The sequence below is a fragment of the Oreochromis aureus genome, linkage group 17 (assembly GCF_013358895.1).
Source record: "Oreochromis aureus strain Israel breed Guangdong linkage group 17, ZZ_aureus, whole genome shotgun sequence".
NCBI classification, from domain to species: domain Eukaryota; kingdom Metazoa; phylum Chordata; class Actinopteri; order Cichliformes; family Cichlidae; genus Oreochromis; species Oreochromis aureus.
Window position 1 is genome coordinate 24,478,869 of NC_052958.1, and position 16,185 is coordinate 24,495,053.

At 40.2% G+C, this 16,185-nt stretch overlaps 1 protein-coding gene across 2 annotated transcripts; it reads left to right on the plus strand.

Moving 5' to 3' along the window:
• The first annotated feature begins 4,924 nt into the window (after window positions 1-4,924).
• lrrc40 (leucine rich repeat containing 40) lies at window positions 4,925-15,774 on the plus strand. 2 transcript variants are annotated; one of them, XM_031740581.2, is made up of 15 exons: window positions 4,926-5,154; window positions 6,831-7,012; window positions 7,669-7,742; window positions 9,227-9,356; window positions 9,516-9,639; window positions 11,216-11,355; window positions 11,565-11,737; window positions 12,025-12,115; window positions 12,435-12,480; window positions 12,711-12,813; window positions 13,416-13,523; window positions 13,652-13,762; window positions 14,195-14,272; window positions 15,023-15,208; window positions 15,434-15,774. In XM_031740581.2, the coding sequence occupies exons 1-15, from the start codon at window positions 5,013-5,015 to the stop codon at window positions 15,537-15,539; spliced, it is 1,794 nt and encodes a 597-aa protein (XP_031596441.1). In that variant the 5' UTR covers window positions 4,926-5,012; the 3' UTR covers window positions 15,540-15,774. The 2 variants fall into 2 exon arrangements, with proteins under 2 accessions (XP_031596442.1, XP_031596441.1); XM_031740582.2 differs by lacking the exons at window positions 14,195-14,272; window positions 15,023-15,208; window positions 15,434-15,774 and adding an exon at window positions 13,974-14,173 and having other exon boundaries at window positions 4,925-5,154.
• The last annotated feature ends 411 nt before the right edge of the window (window positions 15,775-16,185 follow it).

Sequence of the window (16,185 nt, forward strand, 5' to 3'; positions counted from 1 at the left end):
GGGCACTGCCAGGGGAGGCTGACAGACCCAGCTGTCAACGATGGTCTAATCATGCCTTACCCATTTCAGTAGCACGCTGGAGCCTGGCAGAGGGAGGACAACACTGGGCTGGCATTGAGAGACAGAGACCAAACGAAGGCGGCTACTGAGGCCTGAAAAGACCTTTGTAAATAAGCGTAGCCCATACACGCAGTCCAGGTACTGGTGAAGATGGTTGAGGAGCTGCCCACTCTGCATGAGGAGATTGAGGCAGTGCATCAGCAACAAGATGAGATGCTACAGACCCAGGCCACGAGACGCAAGCGTGCTCAGAGGATCCACCAGGGAGCTCTCAACCAATCAGCCAATGGTGGCAAGACCACGGCTCCTTGCCCCAAAGAGGAGACTTCGTGGCTCCCTCCATCACCACCTGAGGGAGAGGAGCTGCCCTGTTCAGTTTCTCTCTGCGTCCCTTAATTCTGATTAAAGAATGCGCCAGATTGGACTAGGTTTAATAAACTGATGGGGCAATGACATGTGATGTCTGTGCTGCGCTCAGAGGGATATTTGTTTTAGTTCTTGTGGATTATGCAATGAGATATCTCAAAGCAGTGGCGATGCGTAGCATTTTTGCAAGGAGTGTAGCACAGATGCTGTTTTAGTTCACCTCCTGAGTCAGCATCCTAAAAGAGATACAGACGGACCACGGCCCCTTGTCTCGCACTTTAAAAGAACACTATGAATTATTGGGCTAAAAGTCTGACGGACCAGCGTCTATCACTTGCACAGTGAGGGGTCGGTGGGGCATATGAATAAGACTTTAAAGTCTATGACTCATAAGTTCATTTGCAAGGACACAATTGGCACTGGCTAGACCCACTATTGTGGTTGTGTATGAGGTGCCCCAGGACTCTGCAGGATTTTCTCCCTTTGTGCTGCTGTTTGGCAGGAAGCCATGAAGGTTGTTGGACTTAATTAAAGAAAATTGGGAGGAAGGTACAGGAAGGCTATTAGTGTTATGTGCATGTCATTAAGCATCTTAAGTCATTTAAAAACTAATATTACAAAAGCTTCGAAATAAAGATTGTCTAGCACACCCCACGGGGCGTGAGCTCCTGGAATAAACATCATATAGGTTTACAGTTCATCAGCATATTTTATTTTCATTTCAGTAGATTTTCTATTGATTTGTTGCTGTGTAAATCAAACAGCCGTGGATGGAGTACGGCTGCTTCTTCAAGTCAAAGTTTGCTGATCAGGTGCCTGCCAGCTTTTTCCCAGTAAAGGTTTTAATGGTGATTACAGGAACAGTGCTGCTGTTTTGGACGCTAGAGAAATGCACCTGCACCTTGTCTGCAATGGTTCTACCTTTTCACTCTTTGATCTGTGTGTGTGTGTGTGTGTGTGTGTGTGTGTGTGTGTGTGTGTGTGTGTGTGTGTGTGTGTGTGTGTGTGTGTGTGTGTGTGTGTGTGTGTGTGTGTGTGCGTGTGTGTGTGTGTGGGCGTTGGCCTCCTTGCTCTAGGCAGCAGGGCTAGCTTCTTTCTGCTAGAGAGGTTTTATTGTTTTTACTCTTGTGTTTACTTTTTATTGCTGTTTCGTATTGTAGTAATTCAGTTTTTACATTGTTTTATACATTATCTATGCAATCTCTGTGGTAGTTTGTGCTCGTGCAGCACACTGTGCTTCTGCCTAGAAATAAATGAACTTTAACCCCAACCCTACCTTAAAAATACTGACTAAATGTGAGGTTCGCTTTATATGCTGTGACATCGCTCATCACCGTTGCCTCCACCAGTGTGTGAATGTGAGAGTGAATGAATAGTGGAATTGTAAAATGCTTTGAGGGTCTCGAAAAGCGCTATATAAATGCAATCCATTATTATTATTATTATTATTATTTATAAAGTAAGCTATGCTTGCATTCATTTTTGCTAAATGAGATTTCATATTGAAGCAGGGGTCTCCAACTCCAGTCATCGAGAACTACTGTCCTACAGCTTTTAGATGCAACCCTACTGCAACACAACTGAATACAATGGTTGAATTACCTCTTCAGAATGCTGTCAAGTTTGGCAAAGGCCTGGTAACAAGCCATTCATTTGATTCATCTTGTGTTGGAACAGGATTGCATCTAAAAGCTGCAGGACAGTAGCTCTACAGGACTGGAGTTACAGACCCCTGAACTCCATATTTCTTGAGAGAGAGAGACAGAGAGAGAGAGAGAAACTTTTTTCCTCTTTTTTCCTAAAAACAAACCTTTTCTTAAGTAGTCTTTGAATAACCAGAATAATGAAGACAAGGAGAAGGAAACCAACAACAGCTGTCAGGCCGAGTAGCCAGGGCTGAAGGGACACTGGCTTGGATCCTTCTGTTGCTCTCATGCCATTTTGAACACCTGCACACACACACACACAGACTTGCATTGTTATTGGGGGGTTTTTTCTAATCACTAGATGATATTACACTTCGCACAGATTTCCTGTAAACCTTACCCTAAATGCTTACACTAAACTTAGGTCTACCCTAAGCTTAAACTGATTTAAATTAATTTGTATTAATATGTTTTTAATGACATAATCTTTTTTTTATTATGAATTTGAAGTTTACAATCTATTCATTTAGATAGACCTGGTAATTATATGTAACCTGGTGAAAGCAGTTTGTAGGAATAATTGTTCTTTATTTATTAAATTCCTACAGGTTCATACCGCACTGCAACAGGGGTCCCATATGTGACCTCTTCAATCATTAATGAACAAAATATGGAAACAGGAAGTTGAGTAACAAAGAAAACACATTTTATGGTACCACAAAGTGCCATAGTTAGACAGATTGGTGTTTCACAAGAACAAGCATTTTAGCGTTTAAGGACGCCAGGTTAAAATAAATCAAGTAAATAAACAATGACCTAACGTCTGAGCTGTAAACAGTATAGGAGATAAAAGAAAATCAGACACACAGACGCACATATGTGTAGACAGCAAGACGATATAAGCCACACTTGTTTGTAGTAAGAAATAGAGAATTATATATGACTTCAAACAGAAGGCGGAACATGTTTTACCTCTGTCAGCTAAGCAGATGGTGGCACACAGCAGCACGCATGGCAAAAATATTTTCATTCTGAATTCAGACCCAGTCGATCCAACGGCTCACTAGAAGTGGGACTCCAACTCACCTGGCTTTCTGAGAAAACACATGCACCTAACACTAACTGGGGTCAAAGTTCACAGTCCACACAGATAATATCACAGAAAGTTATTGTGCTATTACATTTCAGCATTTTCACGCGGTTCGTGTACTGCCATAGGCCTCATAAGGGGCAATAGTTAATTAGGCGAGCAATTCTGAGTAAAAATCACAGGGTCATTACAAAGAATCTGAATATACTGAAATATTTTATAGCTTTAACAGCAGCAGTTTAACTTGATTCCTGAGCCTAAACTATCCAAGTGGCATTCTGGGCAAAACAAACAAACAAAAGCGCTTCTTTCTCCACTAACATAATAATCTGGGTATGCTATTTAAGAGAATGAAACAAGTAGGAGTTAGGTAAGCAAAGGAAAGCAGAGGACAAGAAAAAAAGGTGTGCCATTTTTATGGAAATTGCCTACTGAGAATTGTTTTGCTCAACATTAAAGTTGCTGAGAAAATCTTCAGTAATCCGACATGTCTGTGTCCTCATGGAAGATTTAACAACAACTCAAAGAGATTAGATTTAAACTCATGAATAATCTTTGGGCTCTCTGTTTTCAATCTAATGTCTGATTTGATCATTCAAAGACATTAGTGAATTTTTTTAGGATATTTCCTTTGTGGATGGATGTATACACCGTGTGTACATCTATCTAGTCTCAGAGCTTATCCCAGCTGCTATGTGACGAGAGGCAAAGTACAAACTGTAGCACAGCTGCCGGCAATTTAGAGTCATTAATCTAACCTAACTCCAATTACCTCGGGAGGAAGCTCCAGAGAAAACCCACGCTGGAGAGACCCACGGCGAGAACATGCAAACTCCACACATAAAAATCAGATCATGATGGAAAGCTAGATGGTGGATTCGAACCCAAGACCAGAGATGGGGTTTTTGATGCTGACGTTTCCTCACTGTGTCGAGCTCCCAAAGCACAGATGTTTCGAAATACTGCTCTGAAGTGGAGTATTACTGGTGCTCTGATGGTTTTCAGATTGTTTGTGCCAAAAAGTGATTTCCAGTATTTAAACTGCTGAAAATAATTTGTTGTCCTTTAATATGTGAAACATATGTCAAATCTATCCCTCATGGATGATATCAAGTCACAAACAACATCCCTGTCACAAGGTAGAAGCTGTAATCAGTTTTTTTGGCAAAGTGACTTGTATATATTGCTTATTTGTCTAGTTAAAAAGTCTTGTTGACATTAAAAATGTCTTTTTGAAGAGACCTGACCAAGAAAGCAGCAGAAATGGCAACAAGTATAACAATAGTCCTATAAGGATATTTTAAGTGGCCAAACACTAATCACTACTCAGGACCTTTTTACTGTGCTAACCTACACACCTTAAATGCTATGTCATAATTAATATAATAATAATATTAATTTTTTTAGCCTTTCTATTGAATCTAGCTGGCTAGTATCCATCAGACATCTGTGTCCAGGAGGATGTAAGCTCACGATGCCTGTATGTCCGTCACTGAAGCTTTGAGGCAATATAACTGCAGCTGGAGCTGAACTCCTGAACATTTAGCGCCCCCTGTTGAACTCTTTGATATGACAGCGTGTGTAACCTGAACGTCTGAAATACTTCCAGACCACATCAAGCCAGAATTTGATTCGTAGATTTTTAAGTTTTAAAGGTCACTTGTTCGTGTTTAAAGGATATTTTCTTTCTTTTGCCACATAAATCGATTAATTAGAAGACAAAGTGTGAATGAAAGACTTTTATTCTGAAGGATCTTAAACGGAAACGCTTTTAGTTTTGGCGGAAGGCTATGGGTGGGTGAGGTGCTGAGGTTAAACATCAGCTGAGTTCAACGCGGGTTTATTTCACCATGTCTCGATTCAAAGGGGGGTGTAAGGATTCTCTGGCGGGCTTTAAGGTGCAAACGTCAGAGCCGACTGTTCCGTACGGCCTGCTGAAGGCGGCCAGGAAGAGCGGGCAGCTCAACCTGTCCAGCCGAGGACTGAAAGAAGGTAATTTTATGTTAGCTCACACATACAGCACCACTAAAAGACCAGATCTGCCATTGATTTAATAAAAAAAAAAAAGTAACATAATATATAATAATAATAATAATAATAATAATAATATGACTACAAGTTTTCTTCCTCCCTGGACTACTATATATTTATATATAGTATAAATATATATTTTGACTTATATACTGAACAAACTGAGCCTTGATATTCCCATATTGCTCATGTTTGAACACTGACACATGATTCTGCCTGTTTTCAAAAAGTATATTTTAAGCCAGTGTAAATATATATATGTACACTGTCTCTGCTTAATGTACACTGCTTGTTAATGTAAATATGTAATCAACTGACCACATGGCAGCAACCCATTTATTCATGTAGACAGGGTTAAGACGACGTGCTCGAGTATAAATAGGGTATGAGAATGGGGAAGAAAGGGGATCTAAATGACTTCGAAAGTGGGAGAATTGTTGGTGCCAGTCTGGCTGGTGAGTATTTCAGACACTGCTGATCTGCTGGGATTTTCCTGCACAACCATCACTGGGGATTACAGAGAATAGTCTGACAAAGAGAAATGTCTGGTGAGCAGCAGTTATCTGGGGAAAAATGCTTTGTTGATGCCAGAGGTCAGAGGAGAATGGTCACAACACTTTGACCTGTTAGGAAAGCAACAGCAATTTGAAAAAAAAAAAAAAAGTTCGTTAACAAAGTTAGACAGATAAGGCTGAAATGGTTTGGACATGTGCAGAGAATGAATAGTGTGTGTATATATTTGTTGAATGATGATGAAGATGGAGCTGCCAGGCAGAAGGAAGAGCTTTATAGATGTAGTAAAGGAAGATATGTAGAGGGTTGGTATGGCAGAGGATGCTGGGTGAGATGGAGGCAGATGATCCACCGTGGCGACCTTCTAAAAGGTAGGCCCAGCCGGACAAAATTTATTGTTCTTGTTGCTGTTGCAAAGGTTAAGATGAAACCTGGGGTCCAGGAATTTATTGGCTTTGTTACTTCGTGACTAGTACCATGTTGTGCATACCTTCATGGCAATGGTCTCTTTCCACAAAAAATCTACACTGGCCTTTGTTGTGTCAGGTGAATGGTAAATGGCCTTTATTCATGCTTATACAACTTGCCTCATTCATCCATTCACACAAGCTTAGGTTTATGGTTTGTCTAAGTAAGCGCTTTCTAACATTTGCACACATTCATATTCTGATGGATTCATCGGAGAGCACACAGGGTTAGTATCTTGCCCAAGGATATTTGGCATGGGAGCAGCCAGGGATCGAACTTCCAACCTTGCGATTAGTAGATGACCTGTTTTATCTAGTGAGCTACAGCCACCCCTTTTTTTTCACTATTATTATTATTGTTATTGTCATCATCATCATCATCATCATTATTATTACTATTATTATTATTATTAGTAGTAGTAGTATTAGTATTATTATTATTATTATTATTATTATTATCATCATTATTATTATTATTATTATTGTGATCATGGGAGCATAAACCTTTTTTTACTTTCATGTTGTAGGCCAGTTATATGAATGAAAAAGTGTTATGGTTGGGGTTAGGCAAGTAAAAATTAGGCCTGAGTCTCCAGGACATGAAATGAATTTAATGTCACTGATACTGCATAGAAACCCTAGTAACATGTGGCTCAGTTCCCCAGAACGTCTTTCGTCTAAACATCGACACACCAGAGGAAGCCCAGCAGAATGTGTCCTTTGGAGCAGCAGATCGCTGGTGGGAGCAGACAGACCTCACAAAACTACTGCTCTCATCCAATCAGATTACATTATTGTCAGATGACATCAGACTGCTGTCTGGACTGACTACACTGGATGTAAGTAGTAGAAGCCTCAATCAACAAGTTAGCTGAGTGTATGTCTATTATTTATGTGTGTGTGTGTGTGTGTGTGTGTGTGTGTGTGTGTGTGTGTGTATACACATATATTTTTTTTTCTCATGTTTTTTTTTCTTCCCCTCAGTAATAAGCTAATTGCTAATGCTGTGTTAGTCAGAGACAATACATTCGACTAACCTAACAAGGCAGTAAAGCTATGGTGAACAAAAGCTGATTAGAATTTGACATGGAATCATTTTTCATCTAAAAATGTTTCCAGCATATATTTCTGTTTTTAAAGGGTAAATGGACTGATTCTTATATAGCGCTTTTCTGCTCTCCCGGAGTACTCAAAGCGCTCTATACAACATGCCACATTCACCCAATCACACCAATTCTCACAAGCACTGTCTCTATTAGTGCTTTCTAACTACTTGTGATACTGTCTAAAAGCTACCAGCAAAGATCAAAACTTTTTTATTGTACCAGGCTGTAAACAGGACTGTATGGGGAATTGTCTCAGAATTTAAAACTAGCCTCAAGTGCTGATTAGAGTACATGCAGTTTTCACCTATGAAAATTAATGCTTGGCGAGCATGGGATGATGACTTCAAATCTAGCTAATAAACAAAAAATGTCAACTTTTGTTTTGGCAGCTACATGACAACCAGTTGAGTAGTTTACCCAGTGCTTTGGGAGAACTGCAGAATCTTCAACAGCTGCGACTCAGGTACACACACACACACACACACACACCATAAGTCCATAATCCTAATGGAAAAGAGAAATCTGAAAAAGTTTGTGCACACTCATAATACTCCAATAAAATGTCTTATGTTACAATACTGTGCAACAGCCACCCCAGTTTGTTTATATTTTGCTAGGAAAATAGATGTAGCGGTTTATTGAAATGTGCAGATACACATGGAAATGCAGTATGTAAGGCAAAACCAGAGTTTGTACAATTCTAAAGTGTTTGAAAGTCAGTATGTGGTATGACCACATTTTATTTTACAGCCCAGCCCGAACTCTGGTACTCAACCACAGTCTGGACTACGGTTCAGTGGGTTAGCGCAAAAGCAATCTACCTGTAGAGTGTGTTTTTTGCTGGAGGCCGTGTACAGACTATGCAGTATACCTGGTCTGCTGGCCAGTCTTGTGTCCACTCGAGCCACAGAGGGGAGTATGTAATCGTTCTGTTAGTTTGTCCACAGTCCAGTTTCCAAGATGTCATTTTCAAATTCAGGTTAGGTTGCACCAAATATGTAAAGTAAAAACTTTCATTACCCACAATTTTTTATGTATTGTTTTCAAACTTCACAGTAGTAGACTAGGCCTTGGGTAACATGAATACCTAGGTTGGCTAAGGCGAACTAAAAAACGTTTCAAGAAACCATATCAAGTCATATGTCGTGTGAAAGTGCATGGAAAGAGCTGTACACACTTTTATGATGGACCACAATGTCACAATAGATCTTAAACTCTCAAGTTTGTACAGCTTATGGAAGCCAAAGATTTCAGCCACGTCTGCTTCAATCATATGGGTAAAGCTGAAATACACCATTTTATGATGTAATCCTTCAAGGTCAAAGGTCAGGGTCACACGAGTTAAGAAAAAGCTTTAGTTTCTGTTGGATCAACGACAAACTTCAAAACAATATATTAGTCATTGGAGGACAAAACATCGTTTTCTTTGTTTGAGCTCTTTAATGTTTCGTTTAACTCTTCATTATCATACGTACAATAGTACAGTGAAATTGTAGCACGGTCCCACATCGGCGCTAAAAGAGAGACGAGCAAAACACAGTAAATGAAGACTATAAATACAGAATTTGCTGGAGCTATCAGTTATTTTAGTAATAGAGTGTCCTATTGATTATTCCACCTGTTCATTGCATAAGAAATACTTGTGCCTTATTAATGAGTAATAATAAATATTCAAAAGAGAAAACACTGCAGGTCTTTCATAAATGAGGTCTTCATTGATTTCTATTTTAGAAATTGCAATGCTTTAATAATTTAAGTGCATTAAACATCTGTCAAAAAACAAATGTAGTATTTACATGCATTTAAGTGTGCAAGTGAAAGAGAGGGTTTGTGTCTGCAATCCTTTAAAAAAGCATGCAGTGGCTGCAGTGAAGAAAAGTGAGCATATCAGCATTCTGAAGTTGGCAATAACTAGTGATCTGTTGTGTTTTCGTTCTATGTGGCCAGTCATAATCAGCTACACTCACTGCCAGTTGAGATGTGTACTCTAAAGAACCTCCGTAGCCTCACACTGCAGCAGAATCTGCTGGAGAACCTGCCAGAGGATCTGGGACAGCTCGTGAACCTCACAGAGCTGGTAACTAATGCATAATGCATGCACTCTAGTGTGTCTTACTCCCTCTGCTGTATTGGAAATGTATTGAGAATCCATTTATTTCCCAATTAAAACAAAGTGGAATGAAAGACTGAAATGGAATGATGGTCAATTTCTGTCCATCCTGTTGAACGATTAAAGGACGTGTCCAGCAACCAGCTGAAGAGCCTGCCCTCCAGTTTCGGGGGTCTCGTCAGTTTGCAGAAAGTGAACCTGTGTCACAACCAGCTTAGCGGTCTCCCAGACAGCCTAGCCCGGCTCACAAGTAAGAGTTGCAGAAGTGTTTACAAATAAGTTGTGAATGAGAAAGCATTTGTTCCAAGTTCCAGCTTAACAAATTATTCCAGCAGCTCGCAGGTTGGCGACCACACCGAATAGATGTTTATAAAAAGAATGCAATAATATAGATTTGACATAAAATATGCACTGAAGTATAAACATCTATGTATGCATATGACCACAGCCTTATAATTAATAGTCTGATAGACATCAAGATGACCAGAAACAGACGAGGATCAGGAGAAAAAACAGCCACCGGTGGCAAATGTATTTGTGGTTTGAGGGGAAACGGTAGAGAACTGGGCAGGTGTTTTTTTTTAGTGAAGGACCCTAGCTAATGTTAGCTAATGTTGTTTTATTAAACAATAACATAAATTCTGTGCATATTAAGATATAACATAATTGATTTTGTTTACTGTTGGAGAATTGGTGCTTATCTAAAAGATGAGGATCAGCTGCTATAAAGCATATGACAACAGATGAGATGGATCAACAGGCCAAAGCTAAGCTACCAGTTATAGCTACACTAACATCATAGCAACTCCATCCATCCATTTCGCTTCTCTTATCCTTTTCAGGGTCGCGAGGGTGCTGGAGCCTACCCCAGCTGTCTTAGGGCGAGAGGCAGGGTAGACCCTGGACAGGTCGCCAGTCTGTCGCAGGCACAACCATTAGCACTCACATTCACTCCTGCATTCACACCTATGGGCAATTTAGTGTTTCCAATTAACCTATCCCCACTAAGTATTAACTATTATAGCAACTCATTTAAAGTTAATATTGAAAGCATAGACAGGACAGTTTGCGTTTTTCATTTTGCTGAATTGAGCTGATATTTGCTCCCACTGGCGCTCATATTAGAAAGTACAAGCAAGTGAAGAGAGGGAGTGTGACAGAGGGCAATGTTTGATGCTCACATTCACACCTATGGCAGACTTCGATGTTTAGATCAGTTGCATTAAAAAAAAACAATAGTTCATGCAGAGCCTTTTTTTTTTTTTTTAAATTTCATTGTCCTTCTGAAAAATAAACAACAGCCCCAATGACGATTTTTGCGGTCGTGCTGGTCATTGTAGTTTTGGATTTTGAATGAATATCCAGCAAAGCTGCAACACCATCATGGCTCCTCCTCTTGTTTCCTTCTTGTAAATGCACCCTCAGGTAGAACAATGGTGCAGTAATCAGCACGGACACCTTATAGCAAGGTTCTGTGTTTAAATCTTGGCTTTATATTTATTTCTGGATAAAACAATAGTGTCATTTTATGTCTGCCATAATGTTCCACACAACAGAAAATATTAATATAAGACAAACTCGTGAACGAATGGGTCTGAGTAGTACAGTTGAGCTTTATTTTGGGCAGCTCTCTCTGTATTTTTATGTTTACTACAAGCTGGCCAATAGTTCACCAAGATGTGGGTGGAGGGACTTTGAGGTGTTCAATGGTCCAACAAGTTATTTCTTTGACATACACCAAGGCCCTGAAATAAGATGGGCATGTCAGCAGCTGAAAGTTGTGTTACTTTTTCTGGCTTTGTTTGAACTCTGGTTTGATTTGGCAGATGTTAAGCTGCTGGACTGCAGTGACAATCAGCTGACTGAGATTCCTGCAAGCCTATCAGAGATGCTCGCTCTGGAGCAGCTTTACCTTAGACATAACAAGCTCCGCCTCCTCCCAAAGCTCCCTGCACCTGCGCTCAAGGTATTAACAGCAAAATGATGTTCCAAGAATTAAAACTCCTTTGTGGTGTGAGTGATGCTGACGTATTAAAGCAATGACCAAATCACTCTGTATTGTGTCTGAGACATGCTTCTGTGCGTCTGGTACTCTGGCAGTGCAGAAAGATGTAACTGTGTCTGTGTGTGTGCGCGCGTGTGTGTGTGTGTGTGTGTGTGTGTGTGTGTGTGTAGGAGTTATATGTGGGGAACAACCAAATTGAGCAGTTGCAGACGGAGCAGCTATCCTGCCTGTCTGCCATCTCTCTTCTGGAACTCAGAAACAACAAGATCAAAATAGTCCCTGAGGAGATCACTTTACTGAGTACGCTAACACGCCTTGACCTCACCAACAATGACATTACCAGGTAAGCCTTCAGTATGATGACACCCTGCTCAGTAAACCGTTTATACCTGCAAGCAGCCAGGATGTGACTGAATTCAGTTGGTAGCAAATATAATCACTGCTCTACACTGAGAGCAGCTGCATCAAGTTTCTAGTGCCATTAGTCTGAATTTATGCCTAATTTGTATTTTATTCTTGTATTCTTTATTTCAAGTATTTCTTAATGTTATATCTGAAAAGGTGTCTACCTTTTCAGAGTAAATCCTAGCAGGTAGATTTTCATACGAATAATATTTTGTGTCCTGTCAGCCTTCCAGCGTCACTCAGCCTGCTGCCCAACCTGAACGTGCTGCTGTTGGAGGGAAACCCTCTGCGAGGAATCAGGAGAGACATCCTCTCTGTAGGTGACACATGAGGACTCAAATGCAGAGTATGCATGGTAAAACAGAGGAAAGGAAGAGAGAGAGGAAACATGGCAGCTGAATATGTAAAAACACTGAAATGTGAATTTACAGGATCATATAGAAAAGTTATAATGCAACATGAATTCCAGAAAAGTTGGAATGTTCTTTAAATTTAAAAACTAAAAGACTTTTAAATCACATTAAATAATATTATCTTTGAGTAATTCATCATATCATGAACATAATACAGTACAGTACATAATATCATGAAAATATTCAGAGAATCTGGAGAAACGTTGTTGTCTTTTCTTACAGAAAGGAACCGGTGAACTTCTGAAGTATTTGAGAGGAAGAGTTAAAGGTAAAGTTGTTTTTTGCCCTACCTGTATATGTAAATGGGATACTAACTAGTAGTTATGCTACATAAATGAAGTTGCTAACATCTTACTAATACCTTAATAATGCTGAGTAGTGTGACAGTATTATGAAGTGCTATCAATGCTTTAGTTCTTCTTATCGTGGGTGCTAAAATCTACAGCTTCTGCTGTCCTTACATAATCTTTTCAATGTGTTTATGTTTGTTTTTTGTAGAGGAGCCTGAAAAAACAGATGGAGGAGATACAGCTATGATGTTACCCAGCCAGGCCAGGGTCAATGTGCATGACATTAAAACTCTCAAGCTGTTGGCATACAGGTTAGTGATATAGACTGGTTTCTGCACGTATTGCCACAGGAATGTGCATGTACTCTGTCAGGAAATCAGAAAACTATACTCACCAGGCTCTTTGTGCTGGTTTTTATCTTTGCTTTGTGCTGTTGGCTTTGTCTTCTTACCTAAATACTAAGAGAAAGATCGTATGCGTGTCTTCATCAGGAATAGGGGTTTGTGTTGGTGTGTGGGACTTTAGCCTCAGGCTTATAGTGTTAAATGGTGATTACAGGTCATTTTATGGAGAAACACAAAAGTAATGTAACGAGTAGTGTAACAAATGACTGGCTCATGGGAGTAATTAAGTAACGTACGGCATTACTTTTAATGTTCTGTGTAATGATGACCGCATCATGCAATCAATTTGCAGAATGTAAAGTCTGTGAAGTCTGTGCAGTTTAGTTATGGTGGTAGCTCACAAAGTAGAGCCAATGACAATCGATACGGTAATGGATAGTCAATCAAGTGGATTGAAGGGATATTGACAATGAAATTGCTAAATTCTTATCAATTCCCATGCCTAATAATTATTGGTTATTACAGTATATTTACGCTGAATACTCCAATGTGAATGTGTTTGTGACCAGTGACAAGCAAGCAGGGAGTATCCCAGAGGAGCTGTTTGATGCTGCAGCTGATCAGAGCATTGCTACAGTTAACTTCAGCAAAAACCAGCTGACTTCAGTTCCTCCCAGGTACACGCACACTCCCTCGCTCTTTCTGTCTCACACACACAGAGCATCACTGTGTGACAGACAGTAAGCCCCAACAAAAAGCCATTTTAATGCAGATGATTGCAGACTAATCACACTTCTGTCTGCAGGCTGCTGGAATTCCAGTCTTCGCTGTCAGAAATCAATCTGGGTTTCAACAGACTGATCAGCTGTTCACCTGACATCTGCAAGTTACTCCAGCTTACACACATCGATCTCCGGTACGCAGACACAGCCGACACTCAGATATGGACAGAATTTATTTCAGGAAGCTTCCATTTATTATATAATATGCAAATTTTGAGTCAAAGTACAGAAAGGACAGAAATCCACCGCATCATTCGTGTGTGTGTGTGTGTGTGTGTGTGTGTGTGTGTGTGTGTGTGTGTGTTCTTTTGCTTTTGTTTTGTTTTTTCCCTTCCAAATCAGCAGTGCTGCAGACCCATTTCACACACCACATCACTGCAAACCACTGCCAACATTTTCGCTCTGGAGTCTCCCGTCCTGTCCTGTTTAAATTAAGCTATAATCTGACATTACATAATAATGGGTGTTATTTTTAGTACTAGTCAGTAAGTCATATGAAACTTCTGAAAAGGGAAGGGTCGAGTGTTAATATTTGATGCTGTATTTGTTTCTTTTGTTTGTTATAGGAATAATCAGCTGAGTGATTTACCGTCTGAAATCCAGAACTTAACTAAACTACGTTCCATTATCCTCATTTACAACAGGTAACTTAACTCCACATTGAAGCCCCATCATCCAGCTGCCATTTTTTCATCACACCCCACACACACATAAGCAGCTGCTCGAGGGAGCAGCCACAGCGGTCCCAGTGCCTCACTTAGATTCCTCCTTGATGTCTGATCAGCTCTGAGGCGATCCTGACATGGCTTGCACATTACTCCATAAAGCACTTCAGTGCTGTTAGCTGCAGTTGTAATGTGTGTTGTGATGTTCCATATACAGCTTGTGATCCATTGCAAGACCTTCCCTTTACTGACCTTTCTGAGCACCACATCTAAGCACTAAATAAAGAAGAGTGTGCAGGATGGAAAGATGGAACTCAGTGGGATGTGATCTAAACCTCTGCCCTTAGCAGCTTAGCATGAAGCATCCATTGTTGTCTTACTCGATCCGATTCCACAAGGGATGTCAGCTGACATGTTGATTCCTGCCTACAGTATGTTGTACAGTTTGGACCTCAGAATATGATGCTGTGCATTGAAAATGAAGTTAATCAATCACAGACTAGACAATGATCCTCTGCTCACATAAAACTAATAAGAAAAATATGTTATCGTCATGGTCTTAGCTACAAATCGCTGCACGTTGTTGTCACTCTGCGAGAACACTGAAGAGTCCGGCCTCCTCGCTTTTTGGGTCATAAACTGTAGGTAATGGAGCACATGTACAGTGGTTCAGTAAGTTGGATTGTCTGACCTGTGTTTGTGTACTCGGTGTATTTCTGTTGCTCACAGGTTCAAATCCTTCCCTGACGTCCTGTATGAGACCCTTTCTCTGGAGACTATATTGCTTGCCAATAACCAGGTGTGTGAGGTAGATCCTAGTCGTCTGATGAAATTGACTCATCTGTCAACACTAGATCTGGCAAACAATGACCTGCTCAACATCCCTCCTGAGCTGGGCCTGTGTACCAGCCTCAGGTAAGGACCTGACTCATTATTTATTGTATTTTTTTTTTAAGTGAGATCACTTTATCCTGCTGGATAAAACAGATGCTGACAACGTTTATCTTTGAGGACATATTTTGAAGTTATAAATGACAATATATCCTACTGTTATTGTCAGCATGTCGCAAAATGTTAAATTCCTGTAAGATGTACATGAAATTCCTCACAAACTGAGTTGAATTTGGTGTTGTTCCTCAGGTGTCTGAGTCTGGAGGGAAATCCTTTCCGCACACCCAGAGCAGCAATTGTGGCCAAAGGAACAGATGCACTGATGGAGTATCTGCGCAGCCGCATACCAACATGATTTGTGACCGTGTCTGAAGGAGAGCACAAGACGTTTAAATGCAATCTTTTTTAATTTTTTCACACATCTATGAAAAATGGATGTTTTTTGAAGATGTTAAGGATAATAAAAGAAAACCACTGATCTGTTTTTGTTTTTTCCATGGATGCGAGTCAGAATAGGATTTATATTGTTCGCTATTCTGCAGGTGCTGCTGAAAAGTAGCACTCTCCAAATAAAGTTGTTTTGCTTATGATTGTGACTGGTGTGAATTTCGTAACATATTAAGTGCAGCTCGTTGTCAGATCAATTCTTTTTCCCTCATTAATCTACAGTTACATAACAGAAAACACCTTTCAGTGTAAATTCATTTATAAAAACAGCTGATATGTCCAATATAGTCATTTTTACCCTTCAGCTGTAAAAGACTGATAGGTATTGTTGTCACCCTGCCAGGCCGGCGTGTAATGTGCACATCCAAGGGCTACCACTGGCCATATTGGCGGTGGCCAGTGGTAGCCCTCTCTTGACAAGACAAGTTGAGAAAGGTGGGACAGAGAGAGATCAAGTCCCCCTGACATCACATCTGATTGGGGGTGAAAGGTCTTAACATCCAGCCTCATGTGTTTAAAATGATCATAGTGCTAAAACAGCTTTTAGTAAATCA

Excerpts from the sequence above, each read along its gene's own strand:
- lrrc40 (XM_031740581.2), top strand. The coding sequence starts at position 5,013 with ATGTCTCGATTCAAAGGGGGGTGTAAGGATTCTCTGGCGGGCTTTAAG. Across the intron at positions 11,356-11,564 it reads TCCCTGCACCTGCGCTCAAG|GAGTTATATGTGGGGAACAA; the intron begins GTATTAACAGCA and ends GTGTGTGTGTAG. Across the intron at positions 13,524-13,651 it reads CTGACTTCAGTTCCTCCCAG|GCTGCTGGAATTCCAGTCTT; the intron begins GTACACGCACAC and ends TTCTGTCTGCAG.